Source organism: Peromyscus californicus, unplaced genomic scaffold (assembly GCF_007827085.1).
Source record: "Peromyscus californicus insignis strain IS unplaced genomic scaffold, ASM782708v3 Scaffold_2__1_contigs__length_46816999, whole genome shotgun sequence".
NCBI classification, from domain to species: domain Eukaryota; kingdom Metazoa; phylum Chordata; class Mammalia; order Rodentia; family Cricetidae; genus Peromyscus; species Peromyscus californicus.
The window spans coordinates 5436326-5456955 of NW_026294540.1; the positions used below are offsets into that span (position 1 = coordinate 5436326).

Sequence of the window (20630 nt, forward strand, 5' to 3'; positions counted from 1 at the left end):
TAAGTGACACCTTGTCTCAAACAAAACGAGGTGATGGTGACTTACTTGGACCAGGGCATCAGTGACAGGTGGGATGAGAGGAGATTCTGGCTGTACTTGAGGGTGGAGCTGACTTGCTGATAAGCTGTAGTGTGTGCCTACCATAAGAGAAACAGAGACCTCAGAGATGACTCCAGCTGGGCATGTGGGTCATACCTGTAGTCCCAGCTGCTGCTGCTAATGAGACAACATGGGATCACTTGTGCCCATGATGAGTTTGAGACTAGCCTGGGTAACACAGTGAGACCCTAAATAAAAGAAATAAAAAGATAGCTTCGGCTATGCGGCCTGGACAATAAGAAGCCGAGACGAGGAAGCAAGTTCTGCTTCACCACGTGCAGTTGGAGACGCTTCTTAGAGTTCCCCGTGAAGTGTCAAGTGTGCAGTTGGACGTGTGAGCTCTGGGAAGATGTCCAGGCCAGAGCTATAATCCGGGGAGTCACCAGCTTATCGCAGACATTTAAACCATGGGCCTGGATGAGATCACCAAGGGAGGAGTTCGCAGACGGAGGCGGCGCTGACTCAACCCACAGTATTCTGTTATCTCAGACACGGCCCGAGCAAGTGCAGGATACAGCTCAACTTCACTTGGTACCTGTCCAAAAGAAACTCCATTTCTTCCTGATTCGTTTCCCCTGCCTGAGTGCCGACCTTATTTAGATGATGGGCCTCCAGAGTGCACCCCACCACGCAGTCCTAATGATCCTTTACTTTTCGGTGGTGGTGCTGGAAACTGAACTCCAGGCTCATGCATGGCAGGCAAGTGTTGAACCACTGGGCTTTATTCTCAGCCCTGCACGCTTTATTTTTTGTTAAGATATGGTCCCAAGTAATGCAAACTGGCCTGAACTCTGCGAATCCTCTATGTAGCTGACACTGGCCTTTAACTCTTTAATTTTTATTGTTTATTTTATTTATTTACTTTGTTTTGTTTTTTGAGACAGGGTTTCTCCATGTAGTTTTAGTGCCTTTCCTGGATCTTGCTCTATTGACCAGGCTGGCCTCGAACTCACAGAGATCCGCCTGCCTCTGCCTCCTGAGTGCTGAGATTAAAGGTGTGTGCCACCGCTGCCCAGCTCTTTTGTTTTTTGTTTTTAATTATTTTTATTTTATGTGCATTGGTGTTTTGTCTGCATGTATATCTGTGTGAGGGTGTCAGATCCTCCAGGACTGGAGTTACAGGCAGGTGTGGTAGTGGGAATTGAACCCAGGTCCTCTGGAAGAACAGCCAGTGCTCTAAACTACTGGGCCATCTCTTCAGCGCCGCCCCCCCCCCCACTTTTTTTTGAGACTGAGTTTCACTAGGTAGCTCTGGCTGGTCTGGAACTATGTGAAAAAGGGTGGCCTCAAACTCACAGAGATCCTCCTGCCTCTGCCTCCTGAACACACCCACTTTTTTAAAAAAAAGAAGTGTTATGATTTGTGTGTGTGTGTGCGCGCGCGCGTGCACGCGCACGCACATGCATGGCACATGTACACAGCATATATGTGTGACAGTGCATGTCAAGAGCTTAGATAGCGTGGGTGAGCTGATTCTCTCTCTCTACCACATGGAACCTGGGGATGAAACTCAAGTCATCAGGCCTGATAGCAAGCACCTTTACAGCTGAGCCATCTCATCAGCCACGGCCTCTAACCCTTTATCTTCCCGCCTCCACCTCCTAACTGCTGCATGGGACACCACGCCCAGCTTTATTCTTTACAACATCTCGGGATAAGCTTCCCACCTAGGCATCCAGAACGAGAAAGAACAAGACCGAACAGTCCCTTCCGTAGGGAGGGAGCAGCAACTGGCCACGGGTGTGCACAGGATGTGGTTGTCACTGGCAGAGGCAATGGAGAGGACAGGCTAGTGTGAAAGCCAACAGCGAGGGTTCTGCTCCACCCTGGGAGGCAAGGAAGGCTGCTCTAGGAAGTCTCTCTCTCTCGAGGAGCAATGGGAGCAAGGAAGCAGGCTGGGGGAGTACAGGAACCTTCTGGATGGAACGGCATACCCAAAGGCCTGAAGGTGAAAGGTGATAGCTGAATAAGGCACAGTAACTCCCTGTGTGTGTGTGTGTGTGTGTGTGTGTGTGTGTGCGCGCGCGTGCACTGTTGAGAGAGATGAGGACAGAGGCTGACATCAGTGAGACTTGGGGTCTTGTGAGTCTGAATAAGATATGTGGCCTCCATCTTCAACTACCCATGGTTCTAAGAGGCCACAGCGAGTGGTTCAGAAGAGGAGAGTGGGCCATTAGAGTCCAAGAGGGCAGCTGGTACGCCATGGAGGTTCTGGTCTCATTCTCTCAGTTCCTCTACTGTATTTATTTTTACTCAATTTTTTAAAACAGTCTTGCTGTCTGGCCCAGGCTCCCCGATATTGGGTAGCAATTAGCTCTTTAAGACACAGGGTGTTCACCAGGCGGTGGTTGCGCACGCCTTTAATCCTTTAATCCCAGCACTCGGGAGGCAGAGCCAAGAGGATCTCTGTGATTTCGAGGCCAGCCTGGTCTACAGAACGAGACCCAGGACAGGCACCAAAACTACACAGAGAAACCCTGTCTCAAAAAAACAAAACAAAACAAAACAAAAAGACACAGGATGTTCTAATGGGAGGTGGAACACTCCATCCAACAGGGAACTCCTTAAACTCAGCAAGTACCAACTCAGAGCTTCAGCAAGTCCTTGAAACTGACCAGACTCACTGGGCCCCTCCCTCCCAAGCATAAGGAAGCTGTGAGAACTGAAAGACTGCTCTCAGAAGAGCTGAGCTGTGTAGAGCAAGCTGAGGCCAACTGAGCTACCTGGAAAAAGGACACTCTGAGCCGGGCGGTGGTGGCGCACGCCTTTAATCCCAGCACTCGGGAGGCAGAGCCAGGCGGATCTCTGTGAGTTCGAGGCCAGCCTGGGCTACCAAGTGAGTTCCAGGAAAAGGCGCAAAGCTACACAGAGAAACCCTGTCTCGAAAAACCAAAAAAAAAAAAAAAAAAAAAAAAAAAAAAAAAGAAAAGAAAAGAAAAAGAAAAAGGACACTCTCCAACTTGCCAAGCTGCCCGCAGGCTGCGTACACACTGACTCCCAGCTTTGATGAGCTCTCAGCCCCTTGGTGGGCTCTGGTGATGCAGCTGTCTGCGAGTCGTTTCTGCTCCTGTAAATAACCCCTCACTCATACTCCTAAACATAACCCCAATAAAACACACTAGGTCCCCAGCTGGACTTCACGGAGTTCTCACTTCGGTCTGTGGTCAGTTCCATGTGTGGGGTGAGTTGATGTTGGCTCATGTGTCCCCAACAATAGTGTCACACATCACCTCAAACTTGAGATTCTCCTGCTTTAGCCCCCTGAGTACTGGGATTACAAACGTATGCTGCCACGGCTAGTTAGACCCTCCATTTTAAACGTGGCCATAAAGTAAAATAATGTAATTAGTGCAGCCAGCTGGGGTGATTCTCAGGTTCAATGCCATGGCCGTTCTACGTATGGAATATTTATTGGGGTTTTAACCAGTTTTCTTTCCTAACACCTTTTCTTTTCTATTAAAAATTACAAAAGTGGGGGCTGGAGAGATGCCTCAGTGGCTAAAAGCACTGGAAATTCTTGCAGAGGATGTGGGTTCAATTCCCAGCACTTACGTGGCAGCTCACAACTGTAACTCCAGTTCCAAGGGATCTGATGCTCTCTTTTTATCTCCTCGGGCACCAGACATGTGCATGGTGCACAGACATATATTCAGGCAGAAACACTCAGACGCATAAAATAAAACCTTAAAAAAGAAGTCCTTCCTGAAACTCCCTACAGTATATTTTTCTTTTTTAGTACAGAGGCAAATGCCCTCCAATGCCCTCCCACTGGGGTATAACTGCAGCCCTTTTGTATTTTTTTTTTTTTTTTTTTTTTTTTTTTTTTTTTTTTGGATACAGGGTCTCATCAGCTTGCCATGGATGACCAGCCCTTGGGTTTATTTGCTTTTTTGGACAGGCTCTCACATAGCCCAGGCTGGCCTCAAATCCTCCATGGAGTTGAGGATGATCTCAGCCCCCGCCTGTTCTGTCCTCTCCCTCTTGAGGGCTGGGGTTACAGGTGTGTGCCATCATTCCTGGTGGTGTGGTTTCTTCTCAGTTACAGTGCTGAAACACTCTGACCCAAAGCAACTTAGGGGAGGGAGGAGTCATTCCATCTACAGTTTACATACAGTCCATCCTTGAGGGAGGCAAGGTCACCATCTACAGGAAGAACACGTTAGAAATGTGAAGGAGAAACCACGGAGGGACACTGCTTGCTGGCTCACTCCTTCAGGCTTAGCTAACTTCCATATACAACCCAGGACCACCTGCCCAGGAAATGATGCCACCAACAGTGGGCAGGGCCCTCCTATTCAAGACAACCAAGACATCCCTGGGGGTTAACAAGGAGGGTCAGTGGTTAAAAGCATGCACTTGGGTTCAGTTCTGCAGCTCACAAGTGGCTCTACATTCAGCTCCAGGGCGTCTGCTGCCACCTTCTGGCATCCGCAGGCCCTTGCACTCACATAATGCATACACATACATTCTGGCACACATACACATAAAATTAACAAATATTCCTTGTAAGACAGGATAATCCCTTAGAGACGTGTCCACAGGCCAACCTGACAAAGAAAATTACCCAAGACTTTTCCAGGTGATTCTAGGCTATGTCGAGTTGATAGTTAATGCTTAGCAGGACAACAGGCGTACCCAGTGCGGGGTGGGGGTGGGGGTGGGGTGGGGGTGGGGTGGGGGTGGGGTGTCCAACCCAGGGCTTCATGCATCCTAAGCCAGCATTCTACTCCTGAGTGAATCACATTCCCCCAGCCCCTAGACCTTGAACAAGGAAAGCAATCTGCCATAACCAAACTGTGTAAGCCCATCGAGACTGTTCCATCAAGGGCTGGAGAGATGGCTCCTCGATTAACAGCAGAGGCCCAGAATGAAGGCACAGGCGTCCAGCACAGTCACTTAGAGAAGCTGGGAGGGAGGGGCAGGCCATGGGGAGAAGCTGTTGGAGACAACTTAGGAATGCCAAGGTAAGCACGTGGAGACAGATGGGGCCCTCTCCAGGGAACGTGCACTCCCTCCCCTCTACTGGGTCCCCAGCATCTAACAGTGCAAAGAGACTTCCATAAATACACTGGACATCTTCTCACATGTGCATGTGTGGCCCTGGTCTTTTTGAGGTCCACACACTTCCCATTTACCAAGCCCTCTCTAGATGGACCCTAAGGTTTCTTCCAGTTTGGAGTGGATCAGTTACTAATACGCATTCTTAATAACACTGAGCTCTCCCTGCCCTAGACTTTTGGTCAGTTTGATTTTGCTCTCTCTGGCTTCCAGACAAGTGCCCTTTTGCTATTCACTGCCCCCTCTGCAGACTCTGAGAGCAGACTCCAATCAGGCTCCTTCCACCCCCACACCTCCAGTCTAGGCATCGAGTCCCCTGTACAATCATCCTATTCAGAGATACACAATAAACATTTGTATGGTAAAGGCAACTCACGCCGCCTTCTACTGAGTAGCTGAAATACTTAAGACTTACACATTAGAATCTAACCCAGCTGGGTTCTCATTTACCTTAGGGCAGTTCACCATAAATCACATGTGTCTCTAAGCAAGCATGATTATCACCCACCCCCACCCCCTTCCGTCTCAGGAACTGTTTAGCATCCTCGGACATCAGGCTAGCCTCCGTGTCTCAGCCTTCTTCCTGTGTATTTTCTATCTGGAGAACTCTCCCTCTGCCTTCATTTCCTGCCTAACACCATCTGGTTGTTCTGGTCTCCGTTTAGAAGCCACTCCCTCCGAGAAGCCTTCCCTGTCATCACTTCCCTGCAGCCAGGGTGAAGACCTACACACCCCATGTTTCTTGAGATGACTGTTTGCTCTAATTGACTTTCTAGTTGTCTGTGAAGGGGGTGAGGACAGACATGAGGCCTTAGTCACTGCTGTATCCCCAGCACGCAGCACCCAGCCAGGCAGGTGATGCCGTGGCTCAATAAATGTTGAGTGAATGAACATATGTCGAACGGGCCGGGGTGGGGGAAGCCACTCACGTCCCAGATGCCAGAATCATACACTGGCCTCGTGGAGCTGGGGTCACAGCATGCTGGGGAGAAAAGCCTGCATTTGCCACACCTCCAAGTAATGTCGCCATAGCAAGAGAAACTTGAAACTATGGAAGACAGAATAAATAATAATAATAATAAAAAAACCCTAGGTCCCTGGCTGCCTCACTCCAGGGAATGTTTGTCAGTGTGACATTCACAGCAGCCCTGCACATGCCATGGGCTTGCAGAAGAGGAAAGTTAGCCAGAGAGTCTCAGCCAGACACAAGGCAATTCAGCCACTGTTCATAGGTTCCTGCCCTCCGACCCTGGCACCCGTGTGTGTGTGTGTGTGTGTGTTTTCCCATGTTCTCCTGTTCAGGTGCATGCATGTGTGTCTCCAAAAAGCTTGGCTTTGGGTTAACTTTTTTTTTTTTCTTTAAAATAATCTTCACACAAATTAAAAGCCGGGCGGTGGTGGCGCACGCCTTTAACCCCAGCACTCGGGAGGCAGAGCCGGGCGGATCTCTGTGAGTTCGAGGCCAGCCTGGGCTACCGAGCGAGATCCAGGACAGGCTCCAAAACTACACAGAGAAACCCTGTCTCGGAAAACCAAAAAAAAAAAAACAAAAAAAAAAACAAAAAAATAATAATCTTAAGAGAGGGGCCAGCAAGATGTCCCAGCTGGTATAAAGCTACCTGCCACCAAGCCTGACCATCTGAGTTTGACCCCCTCCCTTGGGGGAGGGACCCCAAGTTGTCCTCTGACTTCCACATTCGAGCCATGTCTTGTCCACAGATGAACACACAATAAATTAATTTTTAAAATGTACTTCTATATTGTTGCTATTATTATTATTATTATTATTATTATTATTATTATTATTTTGTTTTTCAAGACAGGGTTCCTTTGTGTTGCCCTGGCTGTTCTGGAACTTGTTCTGTAGACCAGGCTGGCCTCAAACTCACAGAGATGGGCCTGCCTCTGCCTCAGTACTGGGATTAAAGGTGTGCCCCTGTCTCCGCCGCCACTGCCGCCATCGCCACCACCGAGAAGCAAAAATGTACCTCTAAAAGAGTCTTCAGAGTAGCTGGGGACGCAGCTCACCGGGTAGAGCATTCACTCACGAAGCCCCAACTTTGATCCCCATTGCAGAATAAACAGGTATGGTGGCACAGGCCTGATCGCTAGTACTTTGAAGGCAGGAGGATTAGAAGTCCAAGGTCATTCTCAGCTCCCTAGGGAGTTCAAAGCCAGCCTCGGTTAATGATCTACCAGCTTGGGCTACAAAGTGAGCCCTGTTTCACACCAAAACAAACAGTGCTGGAGAGATGACTCCATGGTGAAGAGCACCGGCTGCTCTTCTGAGGCCCCGGGCTCCATTCCCAGCGCCCATGTGGCAGCTCACCAGCATCTGTGACTCCAGTTCCAGAGGACCAGAATGCCCTCTGACCTCCTCGACACTGGCATGGGCATACATGCAGACAGAACACCTATACACACAAAACCGTAAAATAAAAACCTCAAAGTAGTTAAGTACAATTAGGTATGATACAAAAACTCAGTTTCTCAATACCAGTAGCCACATGTGTGTGTGTGTGTGCACACGTGTGTGAGTGTCCGTGCACACGGAGGCTGGAGATTGACAGCCTTCCTCCGTCATTCTCCACTTTATTTTTTGAAGCAGGGGCTCTCCGTTGGAGCTCACCAACAGGCTGGACTGGCTGGCAGACAAGCCCCAGGGACCCTCCTACCCGCACCTCCCCAGAGCACCATAGGGAGAGTTCCGGTGACCTGAACTCAGGTCTTCAGCCCTCAGAGACAAGCTCTCTACAACTGAGCCAGCTTCTCTGTATCAGCGACACCTTAAATGCCAAAAACTAGTGACTACCGTACAGAGCCCGGAACATTCCCATCATTGTGGAGTTCTGGGCTGGGGAGGTAGCTCAGTGGGCAGGGTGCTTGCCCAGTAGGCACAAAGCCCTGGGTAATCCCGAGCACCGCATAAATCACGCTGGCGCATGCCTGTAAAATCCCGTGAAGACAGAGGGACCAGGAGTTCAAATTCAACCTGGAGGACCTATGGAGTTGGAGGCCAGACTGGGTTACAAGAGAACCTGCGTCAGAAATAAATAATTGAGCCAGTGAATGGCTCGGCAGGTGAGGGCTGCAGAGGCTCCCCCCGCACCGGCCTGGCGGCACGAGTTCAATCCTCGGAACCCACGTAGAGGTGGAAGGAGAACCATCTGCATGAAGTTGTCCTCTGACCGCCATGTGTTTGTTATTTAAATAATAAACACAACTTAAAATAAATAAAAGACGAAGCACGGTGGCACACGCCTTTAAACCCCAGTCCTTGGGAGGCAGATGGATCTCTGTAAGTGAAGCCATGGCTATAGACTGTCTGTATCTGATCTATGTAATGAGTTCCATGGAGTCTCTGTGTGAAAAAGTAAATACAAGTCAGGTGTGGTGACCCATGCACTCCGGAGGCAGAGGCCAGCAGGTCTCTGTGTGACGAGCCAGTCTGGTCTACAGGGTGAATTCCAGGCCAGCCAAGGAGACATAGAGAGACCTTGTCTCAAATTAAATAATGACTGAGGACTCTGTCTACTTGTAACAACTTAGCAAAAACAAGGGGACAGCTGCTGCAAATTCAGGGCTTTAAATAACCTCCGATCAACCCAGGCTCTCCTCTTCCCACCTGTTTGACCACCGCCAAAGAAACAGCAGGTCCTTCATTATCCCGTAATCATTGAAAACCATGTTAAAATTCTTTTTCTGCTGTCTCTTTAGAAAACAGCAGAGGAGAATTATGTTCACAACAGACCGAAAACCTTCTTGAATTTTCTTTCCCTTCTGTCTTCTGGTCCTCCCACACTTGGCACTTGCATCCCTCAAATTCTCTGCTCCCCCATTCCTAACGCTCTCTAAATCTCCTAATTTAGCTGCTGGTTCTTCCCAGCCCCCCAGCCCTGCGTGGTTCATGGCTCATTAGTATGGAGCTCTCCAGAAATCAACTCTTCCACGTCCTTCTTCCTGAATCAAACCCGGGGACTTCGTGCGTGCTGGGCAAGGGCTCTGGCACCAAGCTGGAGTCCCAGACGCAGCTCACCAATATACTGGCACATGACAGACAGCAAGCTCCAGGCTGCCATGACCAGTAACACATTCCAGTGACCCAGCCCACAGCTCCCATGCCAGCCAAGGCCCATTTCTCCAAGATGACTCATTCTCCTACTGACTGTCTCCTTATACCACTCCCCCTTCTGCCTGCTGAGAGAAGTTCATGACTGAGCTTCACACAGAAGGAAACATTTCACTGAGATGCCAGAGGGGACTGATGTCACAGGGAAAGGAGAAAAAAAATAACCAGGTGAACAGGTTTGAAGACATGGCTTTTTGTTTTGTTTTATTTAATTGGACACTGCCCGACTTACTTTCTGATAGAAAATGGCTTGCTGTGGGAAGGGCACCCATTGGTTTATTAAGGTAGGATCTCAGTATGTACTCCAGGCTGGCTTCAAACACAAGCTCCTCTTGCCTCAGCTTCCTAAATACTGATTATAGTCACTCAACATTATGCCCAGCTCAGTACATTTAACTCCTCACAGTCTGTGAAGGTCAAGAAATGTCTCAATCTGAGGACAAGCCCATTGGTATCTAATGTGTGGCGTGTGTGTGTGTGTGTGTGTGTGTGTGTGTGTGTGTGTGTGTGTGTTTTGTGTGTGTGTGCATGTGTGCACCTGAGTGCACCCTTCTCTCTCCAGGGGATCACATGGGCCAGCCTGGCCTGGAGGATGACCTTAAACCTCTGGTCACCCTGTCCCTGTCTCCAGAGATGACAGGTTTGAGACACCACATCTGGTTTCTGTGGTGCTGGGCTTACGCCCAGGACCTCGGATAGGCTAGATACGCTCAGCTACCTCCCTAGGTCCTCCGTCAGGTTTTTTTTTTTTTTTTTTTTTTTTGAGACAAGAGCTCATCAGTTAGTTGGTTAAGATTGGCAGCTCAGCAAGCTCCAGGGATTCTCTACCTGGCTTGTTCATGGGTCCCTGGGGGGGAATCTCAGCTCGGGTCGGGTCAGGCTTTTGTGGCAAGCACTTTACTCACTTGGGCGGCCTCCCCAGCCCTGTTTGTTTGGAGACAGGATCTCATGTATCCTGAACTGGGCTCCAACTAGCTACTTAGCTGAGCATGACTTTGAATCCTGCCACATGCTGGGACGGCAGGAGTGTGCTACCACACCTAGTTAATGCCGTGTTAGGGACCGAACCTGGGTTCCTGCATGCAAATGCTCTACCAGCTTAGCTACATCCACCAACCATTTGTTTTTTGTTTTGTTTTGTTTTATTCAGACTAGGTCTCAGTGGGCCTGGAATTGGCTATGTTGGCCTCAAGTTAGAGATCTTCTTGCTTTAGCATCCTGAGTGCAGGGATTATAGGCTTGTGCCTCAACCATAGCACCTTTCTTATTATCATTATAATACATCAAAGATGAATATTGATCAAACTTTCACACACACACACACACACACACACACACACACACACACACACACACAGAATTTGTTGTCTGTTGTTTCTTGAGACAGGGTCTCACATAAACCAAGCTACATTTCAACTCACTACATAACTTAGAGTAACTCAGAATTCCTGATCCTCCTGCCTCTACCTCCCAAGGGCTGGGATTACAGGCCTGTGCCACCACACCTGATGCTTCCATAAATTCCCTGCATGAAGGACAGTCTGCCTGAATCATCTCAGGAACGCCTATCCACTGTCATTAGGTCCTGTTATAGAATTCTGTCTTCAGTTAGAGGGCACACATCGCCTACAATCCTTCTGCTTTCTAGCTTTCCTTTCTTATGTCCTCCATGTTCCCGAATTCCACATCATCCATGCCTCTCAGACTAGCTCCTTTTTCTGCAGACCAGTTCTTCCTTGCAATGACACCACTGACCAACACATTCTCCAAGCCAGGAGCCTGATCCCAGACTTTTCCTTCAGCAGCCCTCAATACCCTGGGCCATTTCCAAGTCCGACCATTTCCTGTCTTTGAGCCCTCTTGGCCAGTCATGGTGTCACAGGTCATCATTCCAGCTTCTTGGGAGGCTGACATGGGAGGGTCCCAGGTTCTAGGGTAGCCTGAGCAACTTAGTGAGACATTGTCTCAAAATAAAAAGTAAATGATGGGCCGGGCGGTGGTGGCGCACGCCTTTAATCCCAGCACTCCGGAGGCAGAGGCAGGCGGATCTCTGTGAGTTCGAGGCCAGCCTGGGCTACAGAGTGAGTTCCAGGAAAGGCACCAAAACTGCACAGAGAAACCCTGTCTCTCAAAAAACAAACAAACAAAAAAGGAAATAATGGCCAGGGGGGTCCAGAAAAAAATGATTCAGCAAGGGCCAAGGTGCTTGCTGCCAAGGCTGATGGCCTGAGTTTGATCTTTGGGACCTATGTGGTAGAAGGAGAGAATCAACTACCTGAAGTTGTCCTCTGACCTCATGCGCACACGTGACCCTCTCACCACAAAATAAATACTTGTAAAAATAAAAACAAAGAGGGTTGTTGGTATAGTAGAGTGGCCAAGCACTTGTCTAGCACGTACAAGGCCCTAAGTTCAATCCCTAGTGTTAAAACAATCCTAGTATTAAAGAACAAAACCAAACAAAAACCTGTGGGGCTGGGGAGGTGGCTCAGTGGTTAAGAGCACTGGCTGCTCTTGCAGAGAACCTGGGTTTGAGTCCCAGCACTGGGAGATGAGGGTGGAAAGAGCTTACTGGCCAGCTAGTGTGCACAGATCAATGAGCTCCAGGTTCAGTGAGAGACCCTGTCTCAAAACACATGACAGATGCAGACTGAAGAAGACACCCAACTTCAACCTCGCTCTCCATGTGCATGCACACACGTGCACACACATACACACATGTTTAATGGCAGTGCCCTTGGCAGAACCCAAATTCCGAATCCCGTGATTGGCTTGTGGCGTCTCAGCCCCAGCTGCCTTTTCCTCCACACCTGCTGATGACCTTCCTGGCTAATTCCTCCCTGTCCTTCAGGTCTACAGCTAGTATCTCCTCCTGGAAACAGCTTTAGGATAGTCTTCTTCTTTCACTTGTAATGTCTCTTAGTGTGTTTATGTGTGTGGATGTGTGATTGCCTCAGTGCCCATGTGTAGGTCAGGAGACAACTGGTTGGTCCTCTCCTTCCACCATGTGGGGCCTAGGGATCAAACTCAAACTGGTAGACTTGGCAGCAGGCGCCTCCACCCGCCAAGTCTCCAGCCCAGAAGTTTTCATTTTTCAATTAATTATTTTTTTTGGTTTTTCGAGACAAGGTTCCTTTGTGCATCTCTGGCTGTCCTGGAACTCACTGTGTAGACTAGGCTGAACTCAAAGATCCACCTTTTAGCCTCCTGAGTGCTGGGACTAAAGGCATGCACCATCCATTGCCCGGCATCCAGAACTTTTTTTTTCAAATTTATTTTTATTTTATGTGCATTGGTATTTTGCCTTCATGTCTGTCTGGGAAGGTGCCAGATCCCCTGAAATTGGAGCTACAGACAGTTATGAGCTGCTATGTGGGTGCTGGGAATCGAACCCGGGTCCTCTGCAAGAGCAGTCAGTGCTCTTAACCACTGAGCCATCTCTCCAGCCCCCAGAACTTTTTTTTTTAATTGTACAGAATACAAGATAAACATAAACATACATAATTTAAGGGTTGTGTTTAGGAGATATTATTGTTTTATGGTGTAGCCCAGGCTAGACTCCTAACACTCAATGCTTGAACCTCAGCCTCCAGTTACCAGGATCCCCAAAATGTGACTACGGGAACAACAGCTGAGACAAGGGCTCAGTGAACACACTCACTGGAGTGACAGCTGACACTCTGCTACCTTTACCTGATCAGATCCCTCCAGCCGTCTAGGTCTGGACAGTTTTCCAAGGCAGGCTCTCAGTATGTAGCCCAGGCTAGCCTAGAATTTTCGAGTCTCTCACTTCAGCGTTCCGAGTGTGAGAGTACCGGAATGTACCGCCACTCACAGCTTTGTTTTATTTATTGAGGTTGTTCTCAAACTCACCATTGTAGCCCAGAACGCACAAAGAGCCAAACTCTACAGTGATGGTTTTGGTGATATTATGAAATGTTAGTATTAGAGAGTCTTTTACACTCTTATTCTCCACAAATTCTTCCTCCCCCCCCCCCCTTGAGACAGGGTTGCAAAAAGAGCTTTGGCTGACCTGGAACTTTCTGTATAGACCAGGCTGGTCTCGAACTCACAGTTCTCCTCCTGCCTCTGCCCCCACACGGAGCGCTGGAATGAATGGCGTGCACCACCTTGCTCGGCTCTCCATAAGCTCGACCACCAAGCTCTGGCCACCACCTCGGGCTGACACCCCAGGTCTAAGCCAAGGGGCTGCTGACCTGAGCCTGGGGGCCACGCCAGCCCAGCGCGGGGGGCAGTCTGCGGACTTGTGTGGGGTCAAGGCGCCGGGGCTCGTAGAATGACAGCCACGCGCCCAGCTGGGCTCGGTGGGTGTGCCCGAAGCCCCTGCGAGCCTAGGCGGCGCTCCAGAGCGAGCCCCGCGGCGAGAGACTCGCTCCCGCGACGCCCCACTGGCACCTCTAGGGGCACCGGGGGGGGGGGGGGGGGGGGGCCCGCGCGCACGCGCAGCTCGCGCCCGCTTCCCCTTTAAGATCCCTTTAGTCTCCTCCGACCCCACGGCTTTCCGCGCTGCCTTCCCACAATGCAGCGCGGCTGAGCGCCTCGGAGCCCGCGGGGGAGCTGCGGCGGGGATCCGGGCAGAGGGCGAGGGCGGCGGCGGCGGCGGCGGCGGCGGCGGCGGCGGGACGTGGGCTGCGGCGGGCCCGCGGCGGCGGCGGGGCGGTGCGGATGTCGGGCTGGGCGGACGAGCGCGGCGGCGAGGGCGACGGCCGCATCTACGTGGGGAACCTTCCGACCGACGTGCGGGAGAAGGACCTGGAGGACCTGTTTTACAAGTACGGCCGCATCCGCGAGATCGAGATCAAGAACCGGCACGGCCTCGTGCCCTTCGCCTTCGTACGCTTCGAGGACCCGCGGTGAGGACCCCCGCGGCTCGCCCTCCTGCAGCAGGCTGGCGCCCGGCCCGGCCCTCCCCTCCCCTTCCCCCGGCGCCCTCCCTTCCCCCTCCCCGCCGCGCCGACCCCTCGCGGCACCCCCCCCACCCACCCCCCCGTGCTGGAGGCGGCGGCGGCGGCGGCCGCGACGTCTTTTCCTCGAGCGTCCCCGGTTGTCACTTCCTTCGTTAGTGTTAAAAACCCCAGATGGGCTCCGGAGGGCCCGAACCCGGCAGACTTGCCTCGAGGAGGGTAGAAACCAGCGCTCTTGCCCTCGAGGCCGGGAAGGCACCCTCTAACGGGAGAGCATCCCCCCAAGGGGAAGCGGCCCGGGGCTTTGAAGCCTGGGGTTCCCGAACCGGCTCTGCAGAGGACTTGGCGGAGTAGGCGGTCGCCCACCCCGCCCCCGGGTCCGGGGCCCTCGCCGTTGCGGGAGAAGAGACGGCGGGGACAGGTTGCCTTGGGCGGCTGTGAAGGGGTGTCTGCAACCGATCCCCACCCGGGCTCCCCGCCGAGCCTTGTAAAAAGAATCGGATTAGAGCAGCGGGGGAGGGAGGAGGCGGCGGCGGCTGTGATTTCACTCCCCTCTGATGGGGGAGGCCCGCCAGCAGTTACCGGTACCAGCGTGGAGGAAAAGCTAGGTCCCCAAATCCGCGCTCGGGGGGCTGTGGTTTTGCAGACGTTAGCCCAGGAACTTTTCAGTGCGCTACAGTGGTCACGTCACTGGGAGGGTCAATAAGGGCCTGTTCCTGTCTTCTCAGCATCCTTGGGAGGAAGGCTTCATCTCTGCCTGCCTACCCGCCGTCGGCCGGCCTGGGTTGGAGATACGGATTGCCAGGAGAAGTACCCTGGACTTCGAGGGTTGAAGACTAACAGAGCTTATTCCTAAGTGTCTTGCCTTTTGCCTCCAAAGTAGACTGAAGCATTTTTACATACGAACGTGAGAAAGTTAGGACTCTTATTTAACTAGATAACAGTGCCATTGTGTATTTTGAAGTTACTCTGTGTCGAGTGCCATGCTGTGCAGTTGGCATTTCCAACAACCCATGAGGCGGATATTGTTGACCGTATTTCACAGATGAGGAAATTTCGGGTTGGTTAATGCAAGAGTTTGGTAAGGGGCTAACACTTGATGTTTCCTAACGGATCCAGGTAGAATCTGAACCTCCTGTCATGACTTAACAGGTACGGTGTGTTGTTACATGGTCATGTTTTTCCTTTAGTCTTAACAGAAGAATTATATTCTGCTCTAATTGAGAAATTTCAAACAAAGCACTTAAAATATTAGCATCTTAGTCCTTTTGATAACCCACTGAAATAGACTTATTTCTCAATTTAGAGGTATGAAAAGTTTAACTCAAGGACTTCACATACAAATTCGATTTTAATCCTTTATATGCCTGCCCCTTCCCAGGCTCCGTTAGAAATACATTCTGGCAGTCAGTGCTGTCCTGCATGTATTCCTTGATGCCTTTTTGTTGTTGTTGTTTGCTTTAGACAGGGTCTTACCCTATAGTTCTGACTGGCCTGAAACTTTGGTAGATCACGTTGGCCTCAAACTCAGACATCTGCCTGCCTCTGGCTCCCATTGCTGGTATTAAAGATGTGAGTCATCGTACCCAGCCCTCACTTATCTTTTTAAAAAGATTTATTTACATAGCGTTACCTGTATGTATCTGCTCCACATGCATGCCTGTTGTCCGAGGAAGTCAGAAGAAATTGTTGGATGCCCTGGAACTGGAGTTACTGATGGTTGTGAACCACCATGTGGGAGCTGGGACCAGCATCCTCAGATGCACATTTGTCTCTCATTTATATTTGTATTGACTTTTTGAGACAGTCTTTTTTGTATACCAGGCTGGTCTCAGAATTTCCTGCCTCAGCCTCCCCAGTGTTGGGAGTAAGGGTGTGTACCACCACACCTGGCCTTTTTAAACTTTTTGTTTTGTTTTGAATACAGAGTTTTCTCTGTGTAACAGCTCTGGCTGTCCTGGAACCCCATTTGTAGACCAGGCTGGCCTCAAACTCACAGAGATCCACCTGCCTCTGCCTCCCCAGTGCTGGGATTAAAGGCACCACCATTACCTTTTTAAACTTTTTAATGTGCCTCCCCTATAAGCTTTATGTCGTTAGGCCTTTTGGAAGACTATTACAGGGCTTAATGTAGGATAAACCTGTAGAGCAGAGGTTCTCAACCTTCCTAACACTGTGACCCTTTAATACAGTTCCTCATGTTGTGCTGACCCCAACCATAAAATTATTTTCTTTTTTTTAAAAAAGATTTATTTATTTATGCATATAGTGTTCTGCCTGCATGTATGCCTGCACGCCAGAAGAGGGCATCAGATCCCATTACAGATGGTTGTGAGCCACCATGTGGGTGCTGGGAGTCGAACTCAGGACCTCTGGAAGAGCAGTCAATGCTCTTAACCTCTGAGCCATCGCTCCAGCCCCCATAAAATTATTTTCATTGCTACTTCATAACTGTAATTTTGCTACTGTTATGAATCATAATGTAAATATTTTTGGAGACAGAAGTTTGTCTAAGGAGTCTAACTCACAGGTTGAGAATCAATTATCCGTCAACAATTGTTTTTTTGTTTATTTTTTTGAGACAGAGTTTCTCTGTGTAGCCCTGGGTGTTCTGGAACTCACTTTGTGGATCAGACTGGCCTTGAACTCACTGAGATCCACTGTCTCTGCCTCCCGAGGGCTGGGATTAAAGACGTGCACTATCACCCCGACTGTCTCCCCACTTTTCATCCTTAGAATACCATGTGCTTGACTACTGTAGTCTTTTTTCAGTATGCGCCTTCAGAATTATGAGTTTTGTTATGATGTCTTCACACACACATATCACATTTTTCACTCATACTCAACCCCCTTCATTAACTGTATAGTTTAATTTTTTCAGTTTCTGAGTAAGGATTTTGTACTTGAGAATGTGTGCATGCCACAGCTGAGCCCTCTTACTGGCCCAGCTGTAAAGCTTATGAGTAATGTGAAAATGCCCTCAACTATAGTAGAAGTCCATCAAGATTTTGTTTGGTGTCCGTCCTCCTATTCCCTCAGGCCGATTTCCCCTCTTAATTACTCATGCCTTCACTGGGAAGTCATTCAGCCTATTGGGCAGCACTAATTTCAAGCTTTTCTTTGCAGAGATGCTGAGGATGCAATTTATGGAAGAAACGGTTATGATTATGGCCAGTGTCGACTTCGTGTGGAATTCCCCAGGACTTACGGAGGTCGGGGTGGGTGGCCCCGTGGTGCAAGGAATGGGCCTCCTACAAGACGATCTGACTTCCGAGTTCTGGTGTCAGGTATGTTCTCACCACACTGAATGAGATGGTGCGTGTGTGCTACCTCAGAGTCTGGCCGCTAAGGAACACCAGCTGTCAGTATGTGGTATATGTCGGCTTTTTAGTAGCCAGTGCACAGGGACAGTCTAAAGCTTTGCTCCAGGTTTTCAGGGAGGCAGGTACTGTACAAATGAAACTGTACAAGTAATATGGCCGTGTGGTACAGAAACTTGTTTCTGTTTTGTTTGTTCATTCACACAAGGTCCCTATGTAGTTTTGACTGTCCTGGAACTCACTATGTCGACCAGGCTAGCCTCCCAGAGACCCACCTGCCTCTGCCTCCCGAGCTGGGATTAAAGGGGTGTACCACCACTGCCTGATAAACATGTTTCTTATAAAGTGGTTTCTTATTGGTGAGAGGACGAGATGATATCAGAACCTTTGATCTAGAATTCTAAAAATGTTTTTCTTTGGGAATGTTCCTTGATATCTGGCTTTATAGACGTCACAGGGGCCAGATTCAAACAACTAGGAATCTTGGGGATTGTATTGGAAAGCATAGAGCATTTGTAACTGGTGTCAACGAATGATGGGTGAAATGTTAAGCTCAGAAGTTTATGTCTTTGAAATATCAATGCAGTGTTAAGACCCGGGGCCTTCTGCACATTACAGGGAGTTTGGGGGCCCTAGTGGAATGAAATGTATTGAGCCTGGCGCCTTTTAAAGTGTGAATGCCCCACGATCACAGTAGTGCGTGAGTGATGGTATCTGTCTATCTTGTATCCCTTTGTAATTTTTTAACCCTAGGACTCTATTCCCTCCTTCAAGATGTCATACATTATCTTTTTTTCTCTCCATGCTGCTCTGAAATCCTGCTTAGAAAACTATTAGGAAATGGCTGCAGTCCTGAGCTGTGAGCGGTAAACACAGCCTTTGAGAGCAGGAGCACATTTCCCTTTCATGACACCAGGTAGGGTTGTATGACTCCCAACTAGTCTTAGCGTCTGAGTGTGACTTTCCCCAACTGTAGTGAGGAATGTTGGTGATCTCTTGCGAGGTACTCTGTGCTCTGTCAACCGTTCACGCTAATGGAAAACAAACTTTGATTTTTGTTGTGCTGTTCTCTCAGCTACACTTGGTTTGTTTCAAAATTCCCAAGTCTCGGGAAAGTAAGTTCACAAGAAATACTTGGTACTAATAAATTTCATAATGAAAAAAACGGAACTCAGTTTTGGGAGTGCCACATTGATTGTGAAGGACAGAGTGGTAAATTCTCAGAGGTTGTAAGCCTGTGACAGGATGCTTTGTTGGGAAACTTTTGGTCTCTGGACAGTTAACCTAGACTAGCTGCTCATGGTGGTTTTCCATATGTACTTATGTATATTTCTCTGGTTTTGTGCCCCTTATAAGGATTTGTGACTTGGGAACCCTTAAGAATAAAGTGATCCACAGAGTATAGACCACCATAGGTATTGCTAGCTCTTAACAGGGCAGTTAGCGTGGCTGAAGGATGTGGTTCTTCTCTTACATTCTCTGTGCCTAGGACTTCCTCCATCAGGCAGCTGGCAGGACCTGAAAGATCACATGCGCGAAGCTGGGGATGTCTGTTATGCAGATGTACAAAAGGATGGAATGGGGATGGTTGAATATCTGAGAAAAGAAGACATGGAATACGCTCTGCGTAAACTGGATGACACAAAATTCCGCTCTCATGAGGTGGGTTCTTACTTTCTAGTGAGTCTGATTTAGCAATCGTAGCAGCAGGTCATGGCCTTTGCCATTGGATGACTTCCCAGTACCATTAAAGATCTATGTATAGGGGTTGGAGAGATGGCTCAGCTGTTCAGAGCACTGGCTGCTCTTCCAGCACCTACATGGCAGCTCACAACTGTCTGTAACTCCAGTTCCAGGATACCTGTATGACACCCTCATACAGACACACATGCAAGCAAAATACCAATACATATAAATACAAAAAAATTTTTTTTAAATAAAGGGAGTGTTTGCTATTCCTGAGTCCCACAAAGTCACAGCAGGGAGAAGTATGCATTTGTTTATCTTGATTTTCTTCCCTTTTGAAATGGGAGAGTAAGGGTACCTACCTCCAAATAACATTGTCAAAGTTGAATAACATTACAGCATCTTAGACAGCCAGGTTAGAGGTCGGCCTTGCTTACTATTCTGATTCTTTACTTTTCCCTTTTCTGTTTGTTCCAATTTCAGGGTGAAACTTCCTACATCCGAGTTTATCCTGAGAGAAGCACCAGCTATGGCTACTCACGGTCCCGGTCTGGGTCCAGGGGCCGTGATTCTCCGTACCAAAGCAGGGGCTCGCCACACTACTTCTCTCCTTTCAGGCCTTACTGAGGAAGGTGGTGGGAAGTTTCTCTATTTTTTTTTAGATGCGCTGAGCTGCTCTGTGCTCAGAATCTACATTCCAGATTGATAATTTAGCGTCTTAGGAAATTTTTTTAATTTCTCTTTCTTTTTTCTAAGGAAATACATAATTTCAGCCAGGGCCACCACACTAGCAGTGAACTGTTTTAGACTGCAGAGACAGAAGTTGTGGCTTTGGTACAGAGACAGGTTGTATGTTTTTCACCCCTGGTTATGGGACAGAAGTCAGTGCTGCATCTTTGTGGGTTGCTGTGCTCTGGAGGTCAGCAGTTACGACTGAGTCGCCCATTTTGTTGAGAAATATATTTTAAATGTTTAGTAGTTGGTGTGTGGTTGTCTTTGAGTAAGCACATGGATAGGTTTCATTTTAACTTTTTAAGATTGATTTTTATGTGCATGTGTATACCACACGTGTGTTAGTGCCCACCGAGGTCAGAAGGACAGTACAGACCCCTGGAACTGGAGTCACAGGAGGTTGTGGGCCCCTCTGAGTTGACATGGTGCTAGGAGCCTGACTCCCATCAGACAGGAGACTAGGCAGTGCTCTGTTTTGTTTTTGTTCTCAAGACAGGGTTTCTCTGTGTAGCCCTGGCTGTCCTGGATCTCACTCCGTAGACTAGACTAGCCTGAAACTCACAGAGATCCTCCTGCCTCTGCCTCCCGACTGCTGGGTTTAAAGACGTGCCACGGCACCAGTTTAGGAAGTTCTCTTAACCACTGAGCCATTTCTAACCAAGATTCAGAGTTCTTATAATT

The 20630-nt window shown here is 49.1% G+C and overlaps 1 protein-coding gene across 1 annotated transcript; it reads left to right on the top strand.

Annotated features, from left to right (window-relative positions):
- Window positions 1-13933: 13933 nt before the first annotated feature.
- Srsf9 (serine and arginine rich splicing factor 9) lies at window positions 13934-20195 on the top strand. Its single transcript, XM_052755117.1, has 4 exons — window positions 13934-14160; window positions 17338-17498; window positions 19021-19193; window positions 19701-20195. The coding sequence occupies exons 1-4, from the start codon at window positions 13973-13975 to the stop codon at window positions 19842-19844; spliced, it is 666 nt and encodes a 221-aa protein (XP_052611077.1). The 5' UTR covers window positions 13934-13972; the 3' UTR covers window positions 19845-20195.
- The last annotated feature ends 435 nt before the right edge of the window (window positions 20196-20630 follow it).